The 23,047-nt window shown below is 40.2% G+C and overlaps 1 protein-coding gene across 1 annotated transcript; it reads right to left on the bottom strand.

Annotated features, from left to right (window-relative positions):
* Positions 1-75: 75 nt before the first annotated feature.
* pip5k1bb (phosphatidylinositol-4-phosphate 5-kinase, type I, beta b) lies at positions 76-22,843 on the bottom strand. The gene is made up of 15 exons (XM_061279366.1): positions 22,606-22,843; positions 14,511-14,609; positions 14,065-14,133; positions 12,831-12,961; positions 10,947-11,064; positions 10,370-10,522; positions 9,941-10,237; positions 6,176-6,378; positions 5,919-6,002; positions 5,102-5,150; positions 4,917-5,001; positions 3,923-4,084; positions 3,220-3,346; positions 1,346-1,469; positions 76-886 (listed from the first exon to the last, which is right to left on the bottom strand). The coding sequence occupies exons 3-15, from the start codon at positions 14,131-14,133 to the stop codon at positions 884-886; spliced, it is 1,605 nt and encodes a 534-aa protein (XP_061135350.1). The 5' UTR covers positions 14,511-14,609; positions 22,606-22,843; the 3' UTR covers positions 76-883.
* Positions 22,844-23,047: the final 204 nt, after the last annotated feature.

Genomic DNA, 23,047 nt, shown 5'->3' with positions numbered 1-23,047 from the left:
CTGCACCATGTAATTCTTCAATTGTGATATGACACTTTGGTAATTGTAAGGGGAAATGAGCAAAAGGTTGCACACTGATCGTTGATTTCATTTTATTCAGAGCGGTCTCCTTTATAAATAGGCATTGTCTTGTGATCTATTCTTCTCAGCAAATGGTAAAATGTTGATTCATTTAATAAATTATGGCATCAACACGCAAGATCCAACATTTATAGTTGGAAATAAATCTGGGTGAGTTATTGGACAGCATCGTGATGTTAGATTTCTAAGAGGATGCATTGTTCAGTATGAAATGACCGTCATTGATACAAACAAAATTATTAAAATGACCTACAAGGTCACTGAGCACAATCGGGCGTCCAGAGGGAGAGTGCATGATTTTGCGCTTTCAAGTTTGCGCTCATGTGAGCCACTCCGCCCTGCTTATAAATCATCTCTTATTACAGGAGTCCAAACATTATTATTTTTCTTCAGGAGAGGGAGCAGCCTTCCTCATTTTCCACCCCTTGGCTTTCATGGGCTGCTTTCGCCTCAGACCTTCTGAGCATCTCTCCTGCCACCATGGCTCCACTGTAAACATTTCTCATCAGATCAGAAACTAGCGGAACTGGAAAAAGAGGCGTTCTATTCAGCTGAATAAAATATATAGTAGATAAATATACTGTAGAACAGATTGCTGTGGAGGCCATGGTAGGATACATGAAACGTAACGGCGTAAAGTGTCTTCATCACTCGGTGTGATGTCACACACGTCCATTCAGGTGATGTCGCTTTGCGGTCAACCTCTCGTGTTGGGAGATAAAAGTGGCAACATGACTGCGGCAGCAGCATAACAAAATGGAGGTTGAGATTGTAGCGTGTGGCAGGTCGAAATATTCTCGGATCACTGCAAGAGATGAAATATTTGTCAATATTGGAGCCGATGATAGACTGAAGATGAAGAACAATGATGACAACTGTGTAATGTCATTAAAAAAAAATGTTTCATTAATAAAAAAACTAATTATGACTATCATAATATACAAAACTATTTAATAACACCATTAATACATTAATTGTATATACTATATGTATTCCTTGTTTTACTTACAGTAGATTGGATAGTTGATTTCTTATAAAAAGTGATATTAGAAAATCTTGACAATAAGACTGATTAAAAATCAAGAGACTTTGGTAAATAAATCAAATAAAATTACAATTGTATTTTTACAATTGACCATTTGTGTCATTTAATAATTGGTTGAGTTGGCGTGATTTTAACAATTTGACATTATTTAATTGATAATTGGTTAAGTCCACATAACTCAAAAAATAACTAATGTATTGATGTATTATTTTAACGTACCAAATAGACATCAAGAACCGATCCGTCATCACGGTCCATATCCACGTCCATGGTGCTATGCTCAGAGGTCAGGCATATGGCGCTGTCCTCCAGGGTGAAGGTGGAGCTGGACCCAGCGTCCTCTCTGAAACCCAAGAAATGGTCACGTTTCATACCTTGAAGTGCATAGCAAGCAGTTCAATCTGTAGCTGTGTCAACACATCTGATCAACAAGACTGCAGCGCACCTCGGTCAACCTGTCTGCATAGGAAAGAACAGCCTCATGATTTACATATTTCGACGAAGTTGTTTTTTTTACTTTCATCCACAAGGGGGCAGCAGAAGCCTTGTTTTCTTTGCGTGAGGTAAGGCGACTTCCTGAACACACCAGTTTTGTAGTTTGCTCTTTTGACACGCCATTCACGTGTTTCATCAAAAGTCATAAATACCAACTTAGATCAATACATATCTTGTCTTACACACAATTATACTGCATCAGTATTCCTTGCTGTCTCATTGCATGATAATGCCTTCCAATAAGCTTATATTTCTTTTCAAAAACAATTTTTGGTGACAGTGTCATGAATCGGAATGGAGCAGGGCGACCAAATGCAGCTTGGACCAGGGTTTTCAAAGGGAAAAGGGAGTTGGAAGGGAGGACAAAGGGAACAAGCCAACAGAACCTGCAAACTAACATAACTTATATATCCCTAACAAATATCAACGGAACCGACTGACAGAGCTGGCAAACAAAAAACGAACTAACAGAGACATGAGACAAGAACCGAGCGACGACAAACAACCCGACAGGAGTGAGGAGCAGACAGGACTTAAATACACGACAGCTAACAAGAGGTAGGTGAGAGTGATCACACTGATCATGGGCTCACAGGAGAGGAGGGGCGAGCACACCGAGAAATTATGACAAAATCTATACACGATGGACTGACCGGGGGGGGACGAGTCGTGACAGACGGCACATTGTAGCCTCCGCAAGAAAAGAGGTGAACTTAACACAAAGCAGTTCGTAGCCTCTGATGTAACCCAAGCATAAGTATTTCACGATGTACACTAAAGCCGAGTGAGGTAATCCTAACCCTCTAAAAGAGCAGCGACACCTTCACGGATGCTTGAAGACCTGAAACATATACGAGCATACAGTGCTCATGCATTCTAGAAGCACTGAGTCACCTCTTCTGTGACTCATCGAATGCCAATTAGACGTGTGCAACGCAAAGGTAGGGACGGAAATAGCGTGGGAGTGTGGCATGTGCGTGTACGGCCACGCCTGTTAAAACACCCACACCCACGCATACAGGCTCCCATAAACATGACCTCCTTCTGGTCCCCACGGCCAGGGCCTGGCCGTGTTGTGTTTTTAAGTGCTAAACTGCACTCACACAGAGCAGCCAGCCATGACACAATTAAAGCAACAGAGAGGAATAACGACATTGTTTTTGCTCCCGGGGCTCGTAAAGTCACTTTGCAAATACGGTACACATGCACTGATGGAGAGACAAATACATAACTAAAGAAGCTAAGCCCGTTGGCCTGTCTGAAAATAAACATGGAAGGTGTCCTGACTGGTCAATGGGCACAATTTTTCTATTAGGTCTACAGGGGAGCCAATTAAGACCACACACTTAACCGTTTTAAAAATGGACAATATACGTGCCCATGTCTATCACTATCATGTCATTCGAAATCTGAAAATATATATTAGTTCTGAAGATGAATGAAGGTTGTAGTATTGGCCAATATAAGAGAAATGTAACTAAGCAATGCCTGCCATCTAGTGGTGAGTGGTGATATTAAAACTCAAACCTATACAGTGGAACCGCAGAAAAAACTACATTGCCTCCCCAAAGACAACAATGAAAATATTGATGCCGCACCGTTCATCTGTTTGGTTGTCCACCCCGACCAAGATGGAAGAGGAGGACAGCGTGCCCATGGAGGAGTCCTTGAAGTAAGACGGGTTAGCGGGGACCAGCTCAGGATGCAGGTATGAACCAAACACAGCTGAGGACACAAAAGTCACAAGATGGAGGTTGTCACGTGACAGGGGACAGTAAATGCAAGAGTTCACAGATTCAAATGGCTTGAAAAGGAAGTATTATTTCATTATTGTGTTTACTGAAGTCTTAAATTATTATCTATTTTAAATGATCATTTCACTTTTAGCACTTATGTGGAATTTCCTTTGACATTCCAACAGAAACCATGTGAGGGTCATCGTAGACTCCAAATCGTCCAAAAGTTAGAATGTCAGAGTTTGTCTATATTTGGCTGCAGGGTTTGTTTAATGCTCCCTAATTCCTCCACTTGAAAAGTGTCTTCAAATGACTTTGGTCGGGATTTAGTGTTACATAATCCAGCTCCTTACACTCTTTTTACAAGCTGCACAAAGTTTTTACAGGCCAATTAAGCGGACGGCTGATGGGCCACCAAATCCTTGTCATGGTCCATTAAAGTCACCCTGAGGGTGCACCGATGATGAAACAACCAACAGGAGGCTCCTCTACGAGTATCATTCAAGATAACCTTTGCACAGATCAGGAAGATTGCTCCCCTTTTCACGGCGCAGTTTTTACGTACCTTGTCCATCCAGACTCGCCAGACTGCGAGCCCCCCACCGCCGCTCCCCCGTGCTCTTGTCCTCGTCCCTCTCATCCACCTGCGATGAAAGGATCTCCTGAGAGGACGACTTCAGAGCATGGATTGATGTGCGAGTCCTCTTTGAAGGGGAAAATCGAATCTCTGCACATAAGCAAAAAATAATAAATTAAATAAGAGGGTGGAGGTGGGGGGGCTGTCAGACTGAAGACTAATAGCTTTGCCAAATCCTCACATCACCGCTTCGGCCGCATTCAGTCCCACAGGGAGTCCCGCATGGTTGCATAACGTGGTTATATTTAATATCGACGGGAAGTTCCAAAACAACGGTGTGAAAGCAAAACTCACGCTTGTCGGATCATTGCATGAGAGTGGCTCAATCGATCAACTCGAAAAGCTCTCATCGAGGTCGAAATTAGAAACGTTATTTTTACTTCCTGTGTTCAGTTGCTTTATTGACGGGCGTACTTTTGAAGGAAGGTGGGAAAACACCTTTTTGTGACGTGGTGCAAAAGCGTCGACAATGTGTTCTTTTCAGATATAAACCACCAATCAAATATTTCTTTTTTTTTTTTGCATATAAAGGTATATAATCTCAAATGTTTTCTACTCTGTCATTTTCATTTAGTTGAATGAGATAACTAAAATACTAAAACATCTCTCATGTTCACAGAAACTCCAAACCGCAACGACGATAACAAACATGTGACACTATGATGAATATCTTTCTCACAGTTGAATATTTGTCTACTAATTTGATAAAACACAAGATTATTACTGTAATAAAATGCCAATATAAAGACTCACAGTCACAGATGGCCATGTGCCTCACATTTTTATGAGTACTTCCAGGCAAACGATTAGGAAAAATTTAATTTAATTTCACAATGGTCTTCCGGCACACCCCTCAATCATATGATGAAATTAAAAAAGAAAATGCATCTTCCCTATTTTGTGTCAAGAAAGGCAAACTTACGCTGAGTCTTCCTGAAGACCCGAGTGCTCATGAACTTGAGAAAGCGGCTGGCATAGAAACCGGGCCGGTGCACTGACACGGAATCCTGAGGACAAAATACGTATCATGTAAATGTGTGTATATACATATATATTTATATGTGTGTGTGTGTGCGCACAAAGAAGAAAGAGGCTCTGTAGACTTACGCCATCATACACCAGAGCTTTCCATGAGTGTTCCAACTTCTTTATGAATCTACAGAGAGAAAGCACAAAAGAGCTTGTTAGAAATATAAAAAAAAATCTATTTTCTTTAATGCGTCATCAAACCGTAGATGGTTGCCCCTTTGGCACCACTTACAATCGTTTATTATTTTTGCTACAGTACACCCCTGTTTGGGATGATGTAATTCACATTTAAGGGGCTGTCTCAAAAAATTGGCTCTTCAGTATTTATCCCGCTGGACCTCACCTTAGCTCACCCCAACCAGCCAGCAACACTACAAGTGACATTTTTATATCCACAGACATCCTATGAGCTGAAGGTCTCACTCTCCATGATTGCATCACCTTCCTCCATCCAAAATATAACACAAAACAGTGTGTGTTGAGGGGGTAGCAAAAGATTTAAAAAGAGTTTGGTGGCTCCGGGTTATAATAAAATGAAATGTTCAGAGGGCACAGATTTAAAAATGTAATGAGCGCCACCACAGGAGCTCAGTTTTAAAATGACTTGTCAGAAACGTCTTAATTTAACACTGTGTTTATTATTGTGGTATTTTAATGGCTAAGAAGTTAGCTGGATCAGTCTATAAACTAGAAACCACGAAAATAAACATACTCTTGGTAGCGTCAATCAAAAGTGAGCATAATTATTTCCACCGAGGAGGTCATAAACACAGAAATTAAAACATGGCTCTTTCATGGATCTCAGTAGATTCTACAGCTGTTGTGACTTGTCAGTGATGCTTACGACCTGATTCTGGATTTTCATGCAGCGCAATATGTTCCATAAGCACTGTACCTATATGATTGCAGAATGTCTATGATGCCAAGGAAGATGAGCAGCTTGTCTTCTTTGTGTGTTTTGGCGGGGATGCCACCCATGCTGTTGACATAGAACAGTGTTAGACAGCACTTTTTTTGCATTGATCAAACAAAGACATATAAGGGTGACGATAGCAAATAAATCCTAAATCCTGAAAGGGTGGACTACTGTTGCATAACTGGAGATGAAGACATAACCAGTATGTCCGTGTTCCCCATCTGAGCCCCACTCACGTGTCATCTGTGGTAAGGACTTCGGCCGCCTTGCCGTCTCCTTGGATGGACTCCAAGGCGGTGGAGTAGAGAACCCTTTGGCCCACAGGCCTGGATCGGTCGCCCCCCGCCTGGCCTTGCTCAAGCCCTTCTCTCTGGTTCTGGTCCAGGATGTGGACACCCAGTAGCAGGCTGTAGTCCATGATCTTAAAACTCTCCAGCACCTGAAATGACAAAAAGTTGCATGGTAGAAACTCAATGTTGCTGACCAAATCAGCATCACCCACCTCAAAGCGACAGGAGGAAATTTCTGCTCAAAACCGGATTCAAGCCAAATAAACAATTTTTTTTTCTCCACAAAGTGGTACACATTGACCCGTGTGAGGAGCCTTTCACCCAGTTCCCAAAGTCTCCCGACATCTCGTCTCCTGCTGGCTTGGCTTTGAGGAGCTAAAATAGAGCACGCATTGAGCCAAACCGTGAGTGAGGTGAGAGGTGGGAGTTAGATCAGCAAACTGCGATAAGAGTGACCAAGTATGTCCTCGTCGTCGCAGTCAGTCGCTTGACCCACTTTAAGGTATTTATAAGGGTTAATAATCATTGAAGTAGTAAAATAAAGGTTGTTATGGAGGGGGTTCCTTGTGTGCAACCTTTTTCTTATAAGTGTAAATAAGGAAGTTTATGCAGGGGGAAATGTCAATTTAATTTCATGAGCAAACAACACGTATGCAGATGCAAACTTTACTTTGGTCACACACTGCAAACCAAATATAGGGCAAATGGGTTAAAAACAAACACTAGGGCTTTTGTCTCAGCTTTGAACTTTTCCATATCAAGGATTTGCATCCCTTCGCCCCCGGTCTATTCAAACTGCAGCCCTGCTTGAAACACACACACACCGCAATATACACACACACTGTACACACTCGTCTGCCTACAAAAGGGCATCGAGTTGCCCCGGACTTGGCTTTCCCAGGCCCACAATCAAGATGGAATGGCAGAAAGAAAACGACTGAGCTTGTCTAGTTATTTTTGCCAAGATTTTTAATAAATGATGTTTATATGCAAGGGAGGGGAAAAAAAGCAATTTTTGATTCTGGGAAATAAAACTGATTTCAGTCAGTGATCCTTAACCAGGGTCCCTTGGCACATTCTGACAGCTCATCATGTGTGCCACGGAGAATTATCTCCTTTCTATTAATTAGTTTAACAAGTAGTTTTTATTCTTTAAAAAATATGTCTTGGCTTAATCGATGCCAGTGAGTGTTTAGCATGTAAATCTGTCATTTAGCTTTGGATCATTCCCCTCAATTTATCTCAAATAAAAAGTGAACTATTAAGGAGTTTTTAACAGCTGAAGGAGGATGGCTAATGGTAACAATAAGGAGCTGTGCTGCTTGGTGTGGCCTGCTTCGCATGGCCATGAAAACATTGCTCACATTCCTAAAATCTCTGGAGCAAATTTTGCTGTCTAAAGCCACAAAAATGAGAATGTGCTAACACGGTGTGCCGTTGCAGGAAAGTGTCTGAAAAGTATTCATTATTCATCAGATTTGGATGAGCCTCTTGTTCGCGGAAGCACGGAATTTAATATCCATGACTGGGTGTTTTCAAATAATAAATGAAACTGCCCTTTTCTTTCTTGGATCAGATATTATTACTCTCTCTGTGCGAAGAAACTGTAACATGATCCCGTCACATACGATACACATACAATCATTGAAGATATTATAAGATATTATTAAGGGATCCATTCTTCCAAAGGAGAGATAAGAAAGCATTTTTAGGAGCAAAATGTTAATTGCCTATTTATCCTATTTCTGCACAAATGGCTATCAGTAATATTCACTTTCATGGACAATAGAGTCTGCCCTCCCTTCTCGTTCCTTGCACTCCCCTCACCCCCTGTTGCTAGGCGGCCGCTGACCTCCCCTCTGTGTTTTGGTCGAGCAGCCTCTCCAGGGCTGACGGCCTGAGCTGCTTACTCATGGAAATGAACACACGCATTCTGCTTAGAGGGCATTTTGCTTCCCGCTCAGGAGGCGGGAACAGGAAGAGGTGAAAATAACAAAATGTAGTTAGCCTCTAAGAGCTGCTGGCTGGCCTCGCGTATTGTAGACACCACGGCAATGGATATGCAGAGGTCCCTGTCCACTGCTTCGCAACTTAGCTGCATGGTACTGGCCCACGCAGAAATAAAACAAAATAAATCCAAATTATTCGTAGTGTTCTATATATGCCTCAAATATTTTTGCTTCTGTTTATGGGTCTTTTGACGTAAGAAAGATGCTGTTATTTTTTTTAAAACAGTAAATTAAAAAATTCATGGGTAATAATAAAAACAAATATGCTTATCAGTAAAGCACATTTACCATTACACGGGCAAAAACAGCTAATTATTAATGCGTGTGTGTGCGTGCGTGTGTGTGTGTGAGGGAAGTTTCGTGTCAGGTTGAACTTTAAGAAAACACTGACTGAGCAAAAAGGGAGGATGCCATCCAGTCTTGAAAACAGTGAAAGGAAAATAAAGAATGTGGACAAAGTCAGCATGATAGCTAATGATTTCTAAGAAGCCTCATAAGCTTAGAAGATCTCTCACGATCATCTCCAGAATTTTTGTTCATTTGACTTTAAAAGTGGGAAGGCAATGAGAAATGCACACCTTATTTGCACACTTTTCCAAACATGATCGAGGTTATCTGTTACGTAAGATTTCAAGTCAACATGCCTGCAGCATCCCTCTGCCCATTAACTGTTAATATTGACAGTGTGACCGCGTCATTTTTGTTCGTCTAATTAATGCCCTCGTATTTAATAAACAAGTAATCATTTATGTTGAATTTCTTTGAACTAAAGAATGTCCAACTCTTCTGATTTCAGGCTCTCAAAAGTAATAATATTTTATAAGCGCTTCATGGAAGAAGACTGGTTTATCTTTTGTGTTTAATCAAAACAGGACAGTTACAAATATCTGGTTTTACTTTGAAAAACAATGACCATCAATCCTCGTGTGATATTGCTTAGTCAATAAATAATACAAAATAAACAAAAATTATTGGTTGATAGTGATCTCGGAAAAAATGTTTTTCAATACACTTTAATACAAATAAAATTGTATCTGATTAATCGGTGCAATAATCCATTTTATAATTCTTCCATAGTGATAGAAATAAAGTAGTAGATATTATTTCATAGAATAGCAGACCTGCTTTAAGAAAAAAAATGAAGCTCTAAAACCTTGTCAGCAAATCATTATTATAATCGTTATTATTACTACTGCTAAGAGTCTTTGCCACTGCACAAAGGCACGGCTTGAAAGTGAGCTCCAAGTATCTCACGCTAGCAGGATCATGTCTTAATCTCATTCCGTGTTTGCCCAGATGTCATTTAGTGAAACACAAGAGACAAGGGCAGAGGGCCAAGGGGTGACCCGTAGCTTAGAAAGAACACACAGTTATTTCCCAAGCACATGGAGTTCTCGTAATACTACATTTGTACCATCTCCAATCTTGTTTTAAAAAAAACGTACAATATACTATTTGTTGTGTCACTATCACTTGTGTATATGGCTATATTTGAATTATTGCTACCATGTTTAATTTAACCTTGCTACAGGCTGAGGGTGTTGTGAGATTTTGAGGGATAAAGGAATGGCATTATTCCAGCAAATGACTTGCCTCGTGAAGGAATTCTGATCATGGTGCTGATTAAAAATCACCTGATGTCAATGTCAGCATTCTTTTCACTGGGGAAAAGCGTTGGCATGTAAAAAGGATTCCCACTCACCCGGCAGTCTCTTTGCAGAGTCTTCATCAGATTGGCGTAGGTCTCCGCGTCAAAGTAAAGGCCTTCGTGCAAGTCCTGGAAGTCCAGGTCTTTGAAGGTCGGGCTGGCTTTCTCTCTCTCCTTCCTGGACGCTCGTCTTTTGTACGTCGATCCTTTCAGATCGTACTTGTAGTGCATTTTAACGGAGCGAGGCAGCACGTTGTTCATGACCACTAGGCGGATGTTGATGCCTCCCGACTGGATACAGTACAGTCCGTAAAATTTGGGGAGTAAGGTGCGTGGGTTCTGGTTCAGGTTCTGTGAGGTGACAGAAAACAAAAAGTATTTTAAGCAATGCCTTGAGCACAACTCGAATAAGTACATCTATCTACATTTGATGATTTTTATTTTGTACAGAAGGTACTGTAGAAGTACTTTGATGTGACCTACCATATAGTAACCAGGAAGTAACCTCTGGAGGAATTTTGCCTCTTTGTGCTGGACTGTTTTAATGATGAACTCATCATCACTGGTTAAGTAGAAGAGAGATCCACTGGCTCCGGGGTTGGTCAGCTCGATTAGAGGCTCATTGACTAATGAGTACTAAAATGGGAAAAACATCAACAAAGTCCATTATTTGCCAAACGTGAAAAAATATTTGAAACTGTTGAAAATAAATATTCTGCGCATTCTGCCAAATTGGATCTTTGAGCTCCTCATGAATGTCAATCATGAGCAGCTTTGCTCCCTACGATGCATTGGCGTCATCTCTTTTTCCCTTACGCAGTCTTTTATTTACACAAAAACACATCTGCCGTACTCAAACAAAATAATTGTAAAATAAACACAAGTTGAGAGAGGTTGTGTGACATGTAACAGGTAGAATCCAGAAAAACTGGTGAATCTCTTGGAATATTTGCTACTATGGACACAAAGTGTTTAAAAATGTCTTTTAAGCTCAAGTATGAAATTTGCTGAGTGACAATGTAACAAGCTAACCGTTTCAGTTCATCCAGCAAAGCCTTACCAGGTAGTCGTCGGGTTTGATGCCGAACAGGTCCCTAAAGTAGCGGAAGGCCAGTGGTGCATAAGTCTTGAAGCGAAAGTCAGGATAATGATGCGCTGGGGTCAAGTTGCTTCCTTCACTGGAATGCAGAGAAACAGTCGAGACCCCGAAGAGAAGAAAAAAACCAACAACACAGTATTCACTGTTAATTTGCATGAGTCAAGATACATAAAAAGACACCGAAAAGCATTCAAAGAATTTTTGACTGCAACATGTTGGCACGGTTTGCCTTTTGATCAAAAGTAAATGAGCGGAAGTTATGTCAATTATGAGGAAACAGGATTCATTCATAATGAGAGCGTGTTCTCCAATTACACCATCAAGTGTATCAGCTCAATATATATGAGCCTTGTGTCTGTCTCTGCAGGGATGACAAAACACCAAACAAAAACATGATAACCTATTCTTGTATTGTCTCAAATGTAATACTAGAGCTAACCTTTCTCAGAAATGTCGCCCGGTCCTGTTTGGTAACTAACCTAAGCTGAATGTCAAGGAAACGCATCCGATAAGTGTGTCAAGTCTTGTGAAAAATCTTTCCATTTTGGTACTATTGTGGTGCCCCGAGGCTAAAATGGCTGATAGGGGAAATTTATTTGTCTTCCACAGTGGTTTTAAAGCTGCTAAATGTTGTGCTCAATTGGATTAACTCCTTGGCTGTTGTGTCCTGGTGTTAGATTCTGTAAGAGGACAAATAGAGCAGCGCTGTGTAATTCTACACCTGACTCCAAAGAGTTGTGTGACTGCTCTGTTCAGTGTGTAATGACAAGAACAAAAAAGAAAAAAAAAGCAGCAAACACCTCTCATGGAAACAATTTCGGAACACACACCTTGAAATGCTTCGCTCTAATTATTGAGTCGTGTGTATCCTGGTTGTGATCACTGAGGATAAGGACACAATGTGAGTGATTCAGTGTGACTGACGGGGCAAGAACCTCAAGATAGTGTTGGAAGAAAGTAAAAAAAAGAAAGAAAAGCATCTCAAGCAGTCGGCTCTCTCTTGAGACGCTCTCGTGTTTTGAAGTGAAAGCGTTTTTTCTTGCTCTATGGCTGCTGTGTTTGGCTTTCCCACTGCAAAGCTTACAGGTTTGCCTCAAATCTATGTTTTGTAACAAACCTCAAACTGTCTGTGTTTTGTAACAAATGAGCTCCAAGGATTAGTGACAGTAAGACGAGAAACCAATGTCAATATTTAAAAGGACATCAGGTGACAGGACGTTTGCATGGAGTTTGCATATGCTGGTGCACCATAAAAAAAAAAAAGTAAACATTTCCAGGTAAACTGCGTTTACCAGTGTGCATCCGAGTTGTAACTCAGAAACAAAAAAATATTACAGTCGTCTATTTATAATTAATACATTGTTCACGGCAATCAACCAACTTATATGCATGTAACTTAAAAAAGTACTGTGGTTTCATGGAAATGGGTAAAAAAATAACATTTTTTTCAACTAAAATGCAGTATCTTGTCAATTGGCAGGATAATATACATACGAGAACATTTTGGCATTACTTACATTTGTGTGTCACTTCAGCTATTACTGAACATAATTATTAGTCATTTTAGAATTGGTTGAGGAAAAAAAAAAAGAACCAGGCGGAGAATACCAGTTTCCCCCCTTCTATTCTTTGGCGTTGCACCCAAAGCGTAGGCACCGACACATAATTCATTTTAATGTTGCTGTGTGATTCACAGACTTTTTAACCTTGGGTTCATACAATCTTCTTGCTGTTACGTATGAATCTTTTCATGAAAAAATAGAAAAGGCGTTTGATAAAATTGCACAAATCGAGGAAGGACATTTTAGTGTCTGCATGATGTGTTAATGAGAAACAAGCACCGACCTGGGCAGAAAGACACTCTCCACCACATAGAAGTCTTGCATAAGCACATCTCTGTCAGGTTTTGAGGTGAGGTTTCCAACCGTGTAGCCGATGCCCAGCTGAATGGCTCCCTTTAAGGCCGATGACGTCGTCTTGCGAGAGAAAACAAGCGTGTTGTTATTGCACTCTGTCGCCGGTGTCCCCGTTGCACGCAGAACTACAAATTGTACTTCCCTCAAAAATTGATCGAACTGATAAACGATGCTGTCGCAAAGTTCAAACAGAAAATAAAGTAACTATGGATAGTAAGTCATGCACGGTGGATGGAAGCGGTGATGCACAAAGAGAAATTCAAACATCATTTGGGGGAAGTTAAGCCTCGAAAGAAACAAAACCTGTTTCACATCTTTACAGTATATGAATTATGGATCATTAAAAAATAAAATTTGGCAATAGTATCTCAACTTCCCATTGCTGACATCATGTTGTTCTTCGTTAGAAATTAGAAACTAGCGCTGCGCTCCATTTTACCTCAAGACACAACTCCAACAATCACTTCTGCACAATTGACACAATGAATGAATCGACAAATTAACTGAAAATGATTATTATTTCTGTAATTGGTAATGTGAAAATATTATGATGGTGTCATTTTCACCCTGGCATATACTGGTTAAATTGCATTATTATTATTTTCATCGTTATTATTACTATTACTATTACTATTGTTATTGTTATTGTTATTGTTATTGTTATTGTTATTGTTATTATTATTATTATTATTATTATTAACAGACTTGAATCGGGCATCAAAATGGCCTTGTACAAAGACATATAGCAAATAATTTGGCACAGAATATCAACAACTGCTCAAGAGAATGTTACATAAACAAATAAAATCTTGTTGCCTGGGTAGCAACAAGATGACCTTTGACCGCTTTTTACAGTCTGTGCAATGTGAACAGTGGTAGCCACTGTGAGAAACCTTGCAACAGTGGCATCTTGAAATAAAAAAAAATTAAAAAATGGTTGACGTAGGCAGTGATGTCAAAAGTATGACCAGCTGATCTCTGGCATGAGAGCGGTCCAAAGTTCGAGACATTACGTGTTGTAAATGCATTTGTACAAAGTGATGTGAAACACGGGATCATAGGGGGAAGTTCTCTTGGACTTGTTTAGCCAAAATAAATATCAGAGCTACAAGTTCACGTGTGTTGTAAAAAAAACACATGCGTGAGAAGACAACATTTATTACCTTTTTGTATGTTTTCTCTCTGTTAGAACTCCAAGCCCCCCCAATCCCATTTTCCGTAGTGGTTGACATCTGAAAGAAAAGGTCACTCATCATAAATCCAATTATTAGACTACTGTATTATATGTCACAATCAATTGTTGATATATGAGACTGTATTTGGACGAGCTGCTGGAACCGGAAGAAAGTCATGGGAAGCTCTGATTGACGCAAGACAAGGTTGCCGTGGCAACATCTTAATCACATGGTAGACAATATCCAGAAGCCCACCTCCCTTTATTGTGCCTCTAAATAACTTGAGCAATTTCAGACCAAATCACATGTCCCCAATAAAGTCCCACCACCTTTGAATAAATCACATCTTTGTCCTTTTTAAGCCAACATGTTCACTTTTATTTAAATAATGCATTTTGGTGTGAAATGTTCATAACGTTTCATCTGTAGTTTACCTTGCTTAAAGAAACGCCTCCATTAAACAGACATTAAGGAAACATCTCGATTGCCGGCTTGAATGATTATCCACTGTTGAGATGTAGTATGTCAGGAACCTGAATAAGAGCAGAAATTCACAAACTGTTACGCAGAATAGAAAACAGAAGACAACTGTGCTCATAGACCCTTTAAATGGTAACGTGAGGGTGGAGAGAAATGTTTCCATTAATTAACAGTTCATAAGTAGCAGCGAATGTCTACAGTACAACAAAAACCTTATTGAGCTGCACAGCACAAGCACACATGGGTTTCGTCATGTTTTCCATACATTTTACGAGCTGAAAATGTAAAGCTCAATTGGACTTATTTCCCACGCCAACTAAGACTGGACAGGATTCTTATGACTGATGTGTGTTTTTGCCATTTGTGGTTGGGCAATTTTACATGAATGTGTGAGGTTCAGAAGTGACTCTGTTTCACAATCAGTTCCCCCGCTTGTCGATTCACCGTTGCTCTTCATGTGGAAAATGCAACACAGATAAGAACAATAACCTTTTTGAAGTTTCTGATTAGGCCCTCACGGTTAGGGTTGATAGTGGCGACAATTTTGGCATGCACGTAATGAAGCTTCGAATATGATTTTGGAACAATCGCAGACAAAGCGCTGGATAAATGCTCATCGGTGTTATCTGAGCGGATGAGGACTGCAGTTGCAGAGGCATAAGGTGAGGTGTTAAAAAAAACAATAGCAATGTTTAGCCTTGGTCTGATAAGGCAAGTCTGCAGTGGGCTCACCACCTGCATATAAATGCTGGAAAGCTGCTGGCAGGGTTAGGAGCACTTTCCCAGTCTTGGGGGTGACATCATGGGGTGGCAGGGCTCAGTGGTAGACCCCTCTTGCTAAAAATGTTGAGGACTACTTTCAGTCTTCCATATTTGGTTAAACACAATTGCAGAAATAATAGATTGCAGCTCTTGTCAGTTGCTACGAGCACACCTTGATTACAAACACACTCAAAGCACTTCTCTTTATATACTATTCAAATGATCCATTAGTTTTTTCTCGATCGCTCCCAAGAAACTTTGCTTTATGAGGACACTATTCAATGCTGAGAAGCTGATGATCCTTTGAACCAAGCATATGACTATGAGGAATGTTAGTAAGCCTGAAAGGCCTGTTTGACTCTCTGCTCTCTGGCCCGATTGAAAAGGCAGTTCTATAGCGCCGATAGCTCCCGCTCACCTGACCTCTCCACCCAACCGGTGGGGGCTCCAAAAGATTTTTCCAGAACAATCCACGAAGAGGCCCGTAGCTATAGTAAACAACAGATTGCCGTTGTGCGCCGCAACAAAAGAAAGGGCAGACCGAGGGCCATATCATCTCATCATTTCTTCAAGGCATCCTGCCTTGGACAGAAACTCCAAGTAAATCCATAGTATGCTGCAGATCAAACAGATGTTTGCTATATCCTCACAGACAGTGCGCCACTGCTTCCAGTCAGTCTATATTGAAGTCAAACAACCAGTCTTTCCCCAAAACAGTTTTGCCAAGGAAAACATGCAATGGGAGCAGAAATGCACTCTCTGGTATGAGAAAAATGCAATGTTTTGGAATTGGCTCAAAGTCAACGTAATAGATTCTTGCCGGACAGCTGATCGTTGGTATTGACAATAAAAAGAAGGAATTTGTTTGAGCAAACATGCCAGGACGTGCTCCACCCGAGTTGAATTGATTTCACTTTGGCGACAGAAGTTATTGTATGTTTTCAATGTTGATTTTTTGGGTTATGAAAGAATGACGTCATGATTTCTGCTCACCAAGTTTATTTAGCTTTATTTCTCAGGGATCAATGAACAAAAAGTGAATGTCATAGCGTACTATTCCTGGTAGCAATGTTAGTATTACTAACAAGTGATCTTGACAGTAGGTCTATAAGACATGTTCTGTCACAGAACACAGATTTTACAAATGGGTTCAGTTTTTCTTCAGTCCCTAGATCCTCTTGGATTACTGGATCAAAATACAGAATCAATAGTAGACCGGCAACCAAAACGTGGCTTTGGACAAAGCACATGTGACCTTCACCATCCAAAAAACGGGATGCTGAATAAGATCTCTGGACAGCAGTAGATACAATCAAGAAAAACTATAGGAAATATCCTTTGCTTGGCAATCTAATGGAACTGCTCTGATCACCTGATTCTCAAGTTCTTTAGAAATTAACCTAATTTACATTATCGCTCCAACTATCCATGTTCAACCATCATTCAAGATCACCAACTGCGTAATAAGAAATAAACAGTCTAGTTCCAGCAGCACAAGCTGCACGGCTAAATTAAATGTGTAAATTGAGCAAGTGCAACCTATTTAAACAAAGTGTACCTCTTGAGGAAGCAGGGGTGTTTACGCTACGAGTAGCAATACTATGTATTCCTGTCACCTTGGGTAAACACTTGTCCGTGTTTGGTGTGTCAGTGGCTTAGTTACTCTTCTGTGGAAAATGCAGTCGTCACTTCTGTGAGGGCTCACGCAGCAAAGCGACAACGTGCTGTGTGGCCCCCACTGCACGAGTTGGAAATAAATCCCGAAACAATTTGAAATTATATAAAATCTCTTGGATTAAATGCTGTTTTTCCACAGAGATTAACTCTCAGTGCCACAAGATTGGACACATTCTACTTGTAATGCGATAAAACACCAAATGTTGCTTTACTAAGGATAACAATGATTGGTTTTGGGGACAAATAGTTGTTTCACAAAATTGTTATTATTCTCGTTGTTGCTTGCAGAACACTGAATCATGCTGAGCTTTTTTTTTTTTTAAATATATATGTATTTACATTTAAAGGTGCAGATACGTGATTTATTTTGCTTGTTTGAGTTCACAGCAGGACTTTTTAATAGACTTTTGTGCTCAACTTTAAATTTTTGCCATGTCATTGTGGCCATTTATTGACCAGATTATGGAGATGAGGAAGATAAATTAAAAACAGAAGGAAGTGCAAGAAGAATTATTTCAGGAGATAAGAGTGGGACTTTTATGTTTGTCCTTGAAACTAATTTCCTGCAAGCAAACATCTTTCTTGAATGCTGATCATCCATCTATTTGTTCCTTTTTGCATTGAGGATTTGCTGTCACGCTGTCTTGAAAGCGACACAAAGTTAATTTGTTGTTATAGTCCATCAGGTATAGAATACAGAACGTATAAAGGTGTGGCACACTTTTATAACCAATACTCCCGAGTGCATTGTGATATGACAGAATGAGAAATAAAGTGCTTACTTAGCAATAGCAAAAGACTTGACCTCTGACCTCTACAGAGTTAGTCTTTTACAAATAACGAAAACAGATAGGTGAGCTAAAGTAAGACAGAAACGAATGCTTCTTCCATTTGTATTGTTTAACTGCCTGCTTACCTCCCACAACGATAAATTGGAATAAGCTATATCAAATCATATTCATAGCAAAGCCACTGCAGTGGACAAGCTCTGCTGTGTCGTCTACACTGCTAACAAAGAAGTCTATTTTAACAAGCACAATTGCGCACAGTAGATCCATTGACTGCACTCATTCTGTTGCTGTAAAGCATAAAAAACACACAACAAACCCTAGGAGAAGCCTATGCTATTCCGAGTTCATCTCTCTGGCTCCATTCTGCTTGAGAAGCAGTGAGGAAGAAGTATGTGAGGAAAGTCACATGAATCCAACCAAGCTGCCGACTTGCGGCGGGGAATTAGAGACGATTATTTGGCCAGAAAACAGATGTCGAAAGGGACAAGTGACGCCTAAAGAAAATTGAAGACTAACTCTGTACAATGACATCAGTGACATACCGTTTCCAACTTTGTCTCAGTTGCTAACATGACATGAAAAACATCATACCAACATCATATACTAACTAAAGACATGAAAGAGGAAGAAAGAAGCTTTATTAAGTAACATGGTAACGTTCTTGCCTTTGGCCATGTGTTGCATAGCAAAGCACTTCACGTCATGTTTTATTTCTTAATTCTTTTTGATTTTGTTTGATGTGGGTCACATTCTATGATTTTAATGACACTATTCGTTGTTGCCATTACTGAAAATCTATGTGGTGGCAACACACGCAAGACACTCCAATAAAAACAAATAAACATTCCGAGAACACTTGGGGAAGTACATTTTGTAGATGCATATATTGCACATATTGCAAGATGACATCATGCAGGATGACGTTCGGGAAACTTTTATTTCCGGAAAATCTGATCAAATTCCAATCTTGGCAGTTTGACTTTTATTTGCCATTCATACATTTTGGACCCATCATTTCCATGTCATGTGGGCTCAGCAGGAACAAAACAACGAGCAGGAAAACAAACCCGCAACAACAAACAACACCGCCACTGAATAATCGGGATACTTGCTAGGCGGCCAACTGCTCCCCATGCCAGCAAACCACCAGTGGTCTAATAAGCAGCCCAATTATACGACAATCAGGACTGCGAGCTCTTTGAAGAGCATGCAGCGAGGCCATGAAGGGGAAGTCATTATGAATGAGATGAATTTTACATTCAAATTGAGCCTGCTCCAACATCTTATTTGTTGACAACACGCCAGTCCCTCGGTTCTCACGTCCATGCCATACCATAACACCGCTCCATGAAGCAGAAAAACTCCTTCACGTGTATCAGGCCACTTTGACGAGTTACATAATGTGAGTTGTTGTTGACGTCTGTAGACTTCACTTGAATCGCCTGACTGCTCAAATCACTTTCCGCATGACAGAACGAGCTATTGGGAAAAGCATGAAAGCTTAGAAAAAATTTTAGTTTTGTCATGGGTTGCCAGTGTTCTTTCTATATACCGCCTACAAATGATTACATGAATGTATCTGAACTGTAAGTGTGTGTTGTGATGTTAAAAACAATCGACCAAAGTCATCATTGTACATTTTTTAATCATTTGCTTATATTGTACAGAAGATCACAGAAAGTCACAAGATGGAAAGTTTATTACTGGAGGTGACTTCACATTTTTAATATCCGCTGAAGTTTGTGATCTTTCCTATCTTATTATGTGACGTTTGGCCGGTGTTGCCAAGAGTGAATGAACACAATAAAAGGAGATAACGGAGAACAAACTATGCCCTTCTTGCAGAAGTGAAAAGGAAGTAGGTCTGTGTAGGTCTCATGGCGTGTTTGACCTATCGTGAGTAGACCACATAGCGTCTTCGTCACGATTCACCCGGGGCCTTGATTATTTGTGTTTGTGGTGAGATGTTAAAAATTCACGAGCTTAGAAACAGTCAGTCAGCTTTGTCAATGTCCCCATAAAACAAACGTTAGGATAGTTTCCGTTTGACGACTAAGGTCTTCCTTTGTGAAAGCAGTACACGATTAACCAGTTGGAGAGTAATGATTAAGAAGCGACGCTCGAGGGCCTGCCACCACCTTGAGAGCGTACGCATCATTTATTAACCAATCACAAACTGCTGACAGCACCTCCACCAGTTAATAACAGCCAAATACCGCAATTTGCGTGGAGGCCAGTTTGTCCTGTTTTGAATGCCAATCGCGTTAGAAAAACTTCTTAACCCAGTCCCTTGTTTGTAGCTCAAATTTGTATGCGGGCACCAATCGCATTTTATCTGCTCGGAAAGATTTGTTGTCACAACAAAGAAAAGACAAGAAACAAAGTGAGCAGGTTTAGGCGTTGATAGTAAATGCAATACCGGGAAATTCTTTTTGTCGTAAAAACATGAACGTGAATAAAAGCGATGGAGTGACCTACGTGTCACTATCACAGTACAGTGAGGCATTTTTATCGGAGTTGTAAGCAAAAACCCGCCGAGGGGACACACACGAGGGTAACACCATTATCAGGATTGCGAGTAATCGCTAGGAGTGGGAACTAGCGTCCACTTATGCAACTGTCTTAAATGATCGCCATACGCTTGTTATGCTGCAATCACCGTTGAATCTGTGCACACAGAGCGTTCTTTGACCGACTATCACGAGACTGCACTCACATCCTTACAGCTCGTCATCGATGGGTTGCCATACAATAAGATGATACAGAGCAATACGGTATTTATTATTGAACTAAATAGAAATTCCATTCACGCTCATGAAAAGAAAAAAACTTTTTTAATATATATATTTTTTTACATTGGAACAAACCCAACTGTGTGTTTATGAAGGTTAGGGTTAGGGGTGTGCCTCTCAAGGGGGCGTGGCCTAATAAGAAACATTAGGAACACTGTCGGTGAGTCTCAGCGAGCATCTGGATGTGGGTTTTGGCCTACTCATGATGTCATTTTGGCTGCAAGTGCATCGCAATTGTTTTTGCCTTGTGAAAAAAAAAATAAGACTCTAAAATCAGATGCAGTTCTATAATTGAATCTTTACTACTGTATACGTTGTTCAGTGACCTGGAGCAGCTAATAATTGGCTAATATGGGGCAGCTAATAAGCAAGCAAAGACATTTATTCCTTATAACTACTTCAAAGCAACTGAAAGGGAATGTCTTTTGATATGTCTGAGACACAATTTAATCAGATAATTTGATTAATACTAACAAAAAAATCAGCCTTGTATTGTGGTGGCACATCTTGCTGTTGGGAAGATTACATAAGGCACAGATGCCGCTCACTAGGACTGCATTTGCGTTTCACGAGTAACAAACTGGGCGCAGGAGGGCCGATGTTACCCCTAAAGACACAGCAGAGCATTTGCATGAGCAATTTCCTTTTCAAATAGTTTCAGCCAATGCGGAATAACTCTGCTGTCTCCCAGGCAAATTCAGGATGAACACATGAACTTCCTAAAGGAAACCACAGACCTATAACCTCTAATTTGGATGACTGCTCATCTTTCAGGTTTTTCTGTTTTAATAAATCAGCATTGAAAAACAATACAGCAAAGAAATAAAATCAAACTTCTTTTTTGGAGGAGGGAAGCTTTCATACCAAGGATAAACATACATACATTATATTTTTTATGGAGATATTAAACAACGTCTTTTAAAACAGTGCAAAAGATTCAAATTGTTAGATGACTTACTAAAAAAAAAAAAGTTGAATCAATATTTGTCTTTTCTTTCTTCCTGAGGAAAAAAAGGTTACAACCCATTGGTGGTGTCGCAGTACCAAATAATCCACTTGTCAGAAGATAAGAACACACAAGGGGCTCTTATGTGATCCCTTGAAAAGCACTAGACCATATAAATAATTATTTTTGTTATTTAGTACAGTAAAGGCTCAAAACAATGGCGATACTGCATTTCAATGGTGTTAGAAACTGCTGCATGACTTCCTCTATGACGAAAACAATTGCCCAATCATCACTATGTATTTCCTATCAGGGTGGACATACTGTACTTGCAGTTTCTCACAAATCACATGGCTAACCTCTTCATCCATTCCATGGAAATCAAATGAGAGTGAACAACAAATACTCGTGAGCTGGCAGAGTATCCTATTAAGTGAACTAAGACATTTCATTTGGTGGCGAATGCAATTCAAAAGACTCTATTGTTCCTTTTACTGACTGTTCATTACAATTACTGTACATAGGCAGAACAATAACTGTGCAGTACGCGCACATCGCAATAAGAGATAATGCACTCAGCCGCCCCTTTATTAGATACACTTGCAAACTCTAATGATAACGCGCACAGTTGGAACTGGAATTGTGAAGAGCAGATATGTTTGTGTGACTTCTAAATTGTTGTTGGTATAAAACTGCAAATCATTGTAGTGCGGGGTGGTTTTAATATTTTGGTGCTGACCCAGTGCACAGACAATATTAACATTCCATGATGAGTGTCAATCACTATTTTGGAGAGAACACTTTTCTATATATGTACCTTGATGGAATTGACAGTGTTGGTACAATTGGAAAAGGAAAAGGTAAATAAAATGAGGTTTGTTTCATGAACAATATGAATGCGTTTTTGAGTTGATGCCGTATAAAGAATATATTCACCTGCTCCTCTTTTGCTCACCTGTCGCGATATTTACCAAAGACACGAACAAGAAATGAGACATGTAACATAAAGACATGCGTGTCCTGTTTGTCAACTCTGATCAAGATATTTGCTTGGTTTATTAGGAATACAAGCTAAGCTTACCTGCTAGTCGACCTCTTTCCGGAGCAGACGAGTCGGGGGAAAAAAATGTTTTCTTTTTTGCTCGGCGGTGCAGCGACGTTTTGCTGCAGTCAAGTCCGCAAAAATATGAATAAACTCAAATGCGGCGTATGTCCAACGCGAAGCGTCTGACTCAACTACTACTGGGCACAAACTACTCCTGCGATAAGAGCAGGCAGGATGACCGCCGTGCGTGTGTGCGTGCGCTTGTGCCCTGGCTGTCACACAGCGAGCCATTCAGTGCGACACAACTTTGACAACAGACTCAAGCACGCTATCTGCTGGCCGGGAAAATACATTTTCAACCAGAATAAAGGGGAAAATCCGTTTGAAAAGTTGAAAGCAATTAGAAGAAAATAAATTCCATAGTACCACCATAATGGCCAGCAGATGCGCAATGGTTCATAAAAAATGAGGTAAAGGT

The sequence above is a fragment of the Syngnathus typhle genome, linkage group LG5 (assembly GCF_033458585.1).
Source record: "Syngnathus typhle isolate RoL2023-S1 ecotype Sweden linkage group LG5, RoL_Styp_1.0, whole genome shotgun sequence".
Taxonomy (NCBI): domain Eukaryota; kingdom Metazoa; phylum Chordata; class Actinopteri; order Syngnathiformes; family Syngnathidae; genus Syngnathus; species Syngnathus typhle.
The sequence above is the reverse complement of the archived record's forward strand: the minus strand, read 5'-3'. Positions and strand labels throughout refer to the sequence as shown.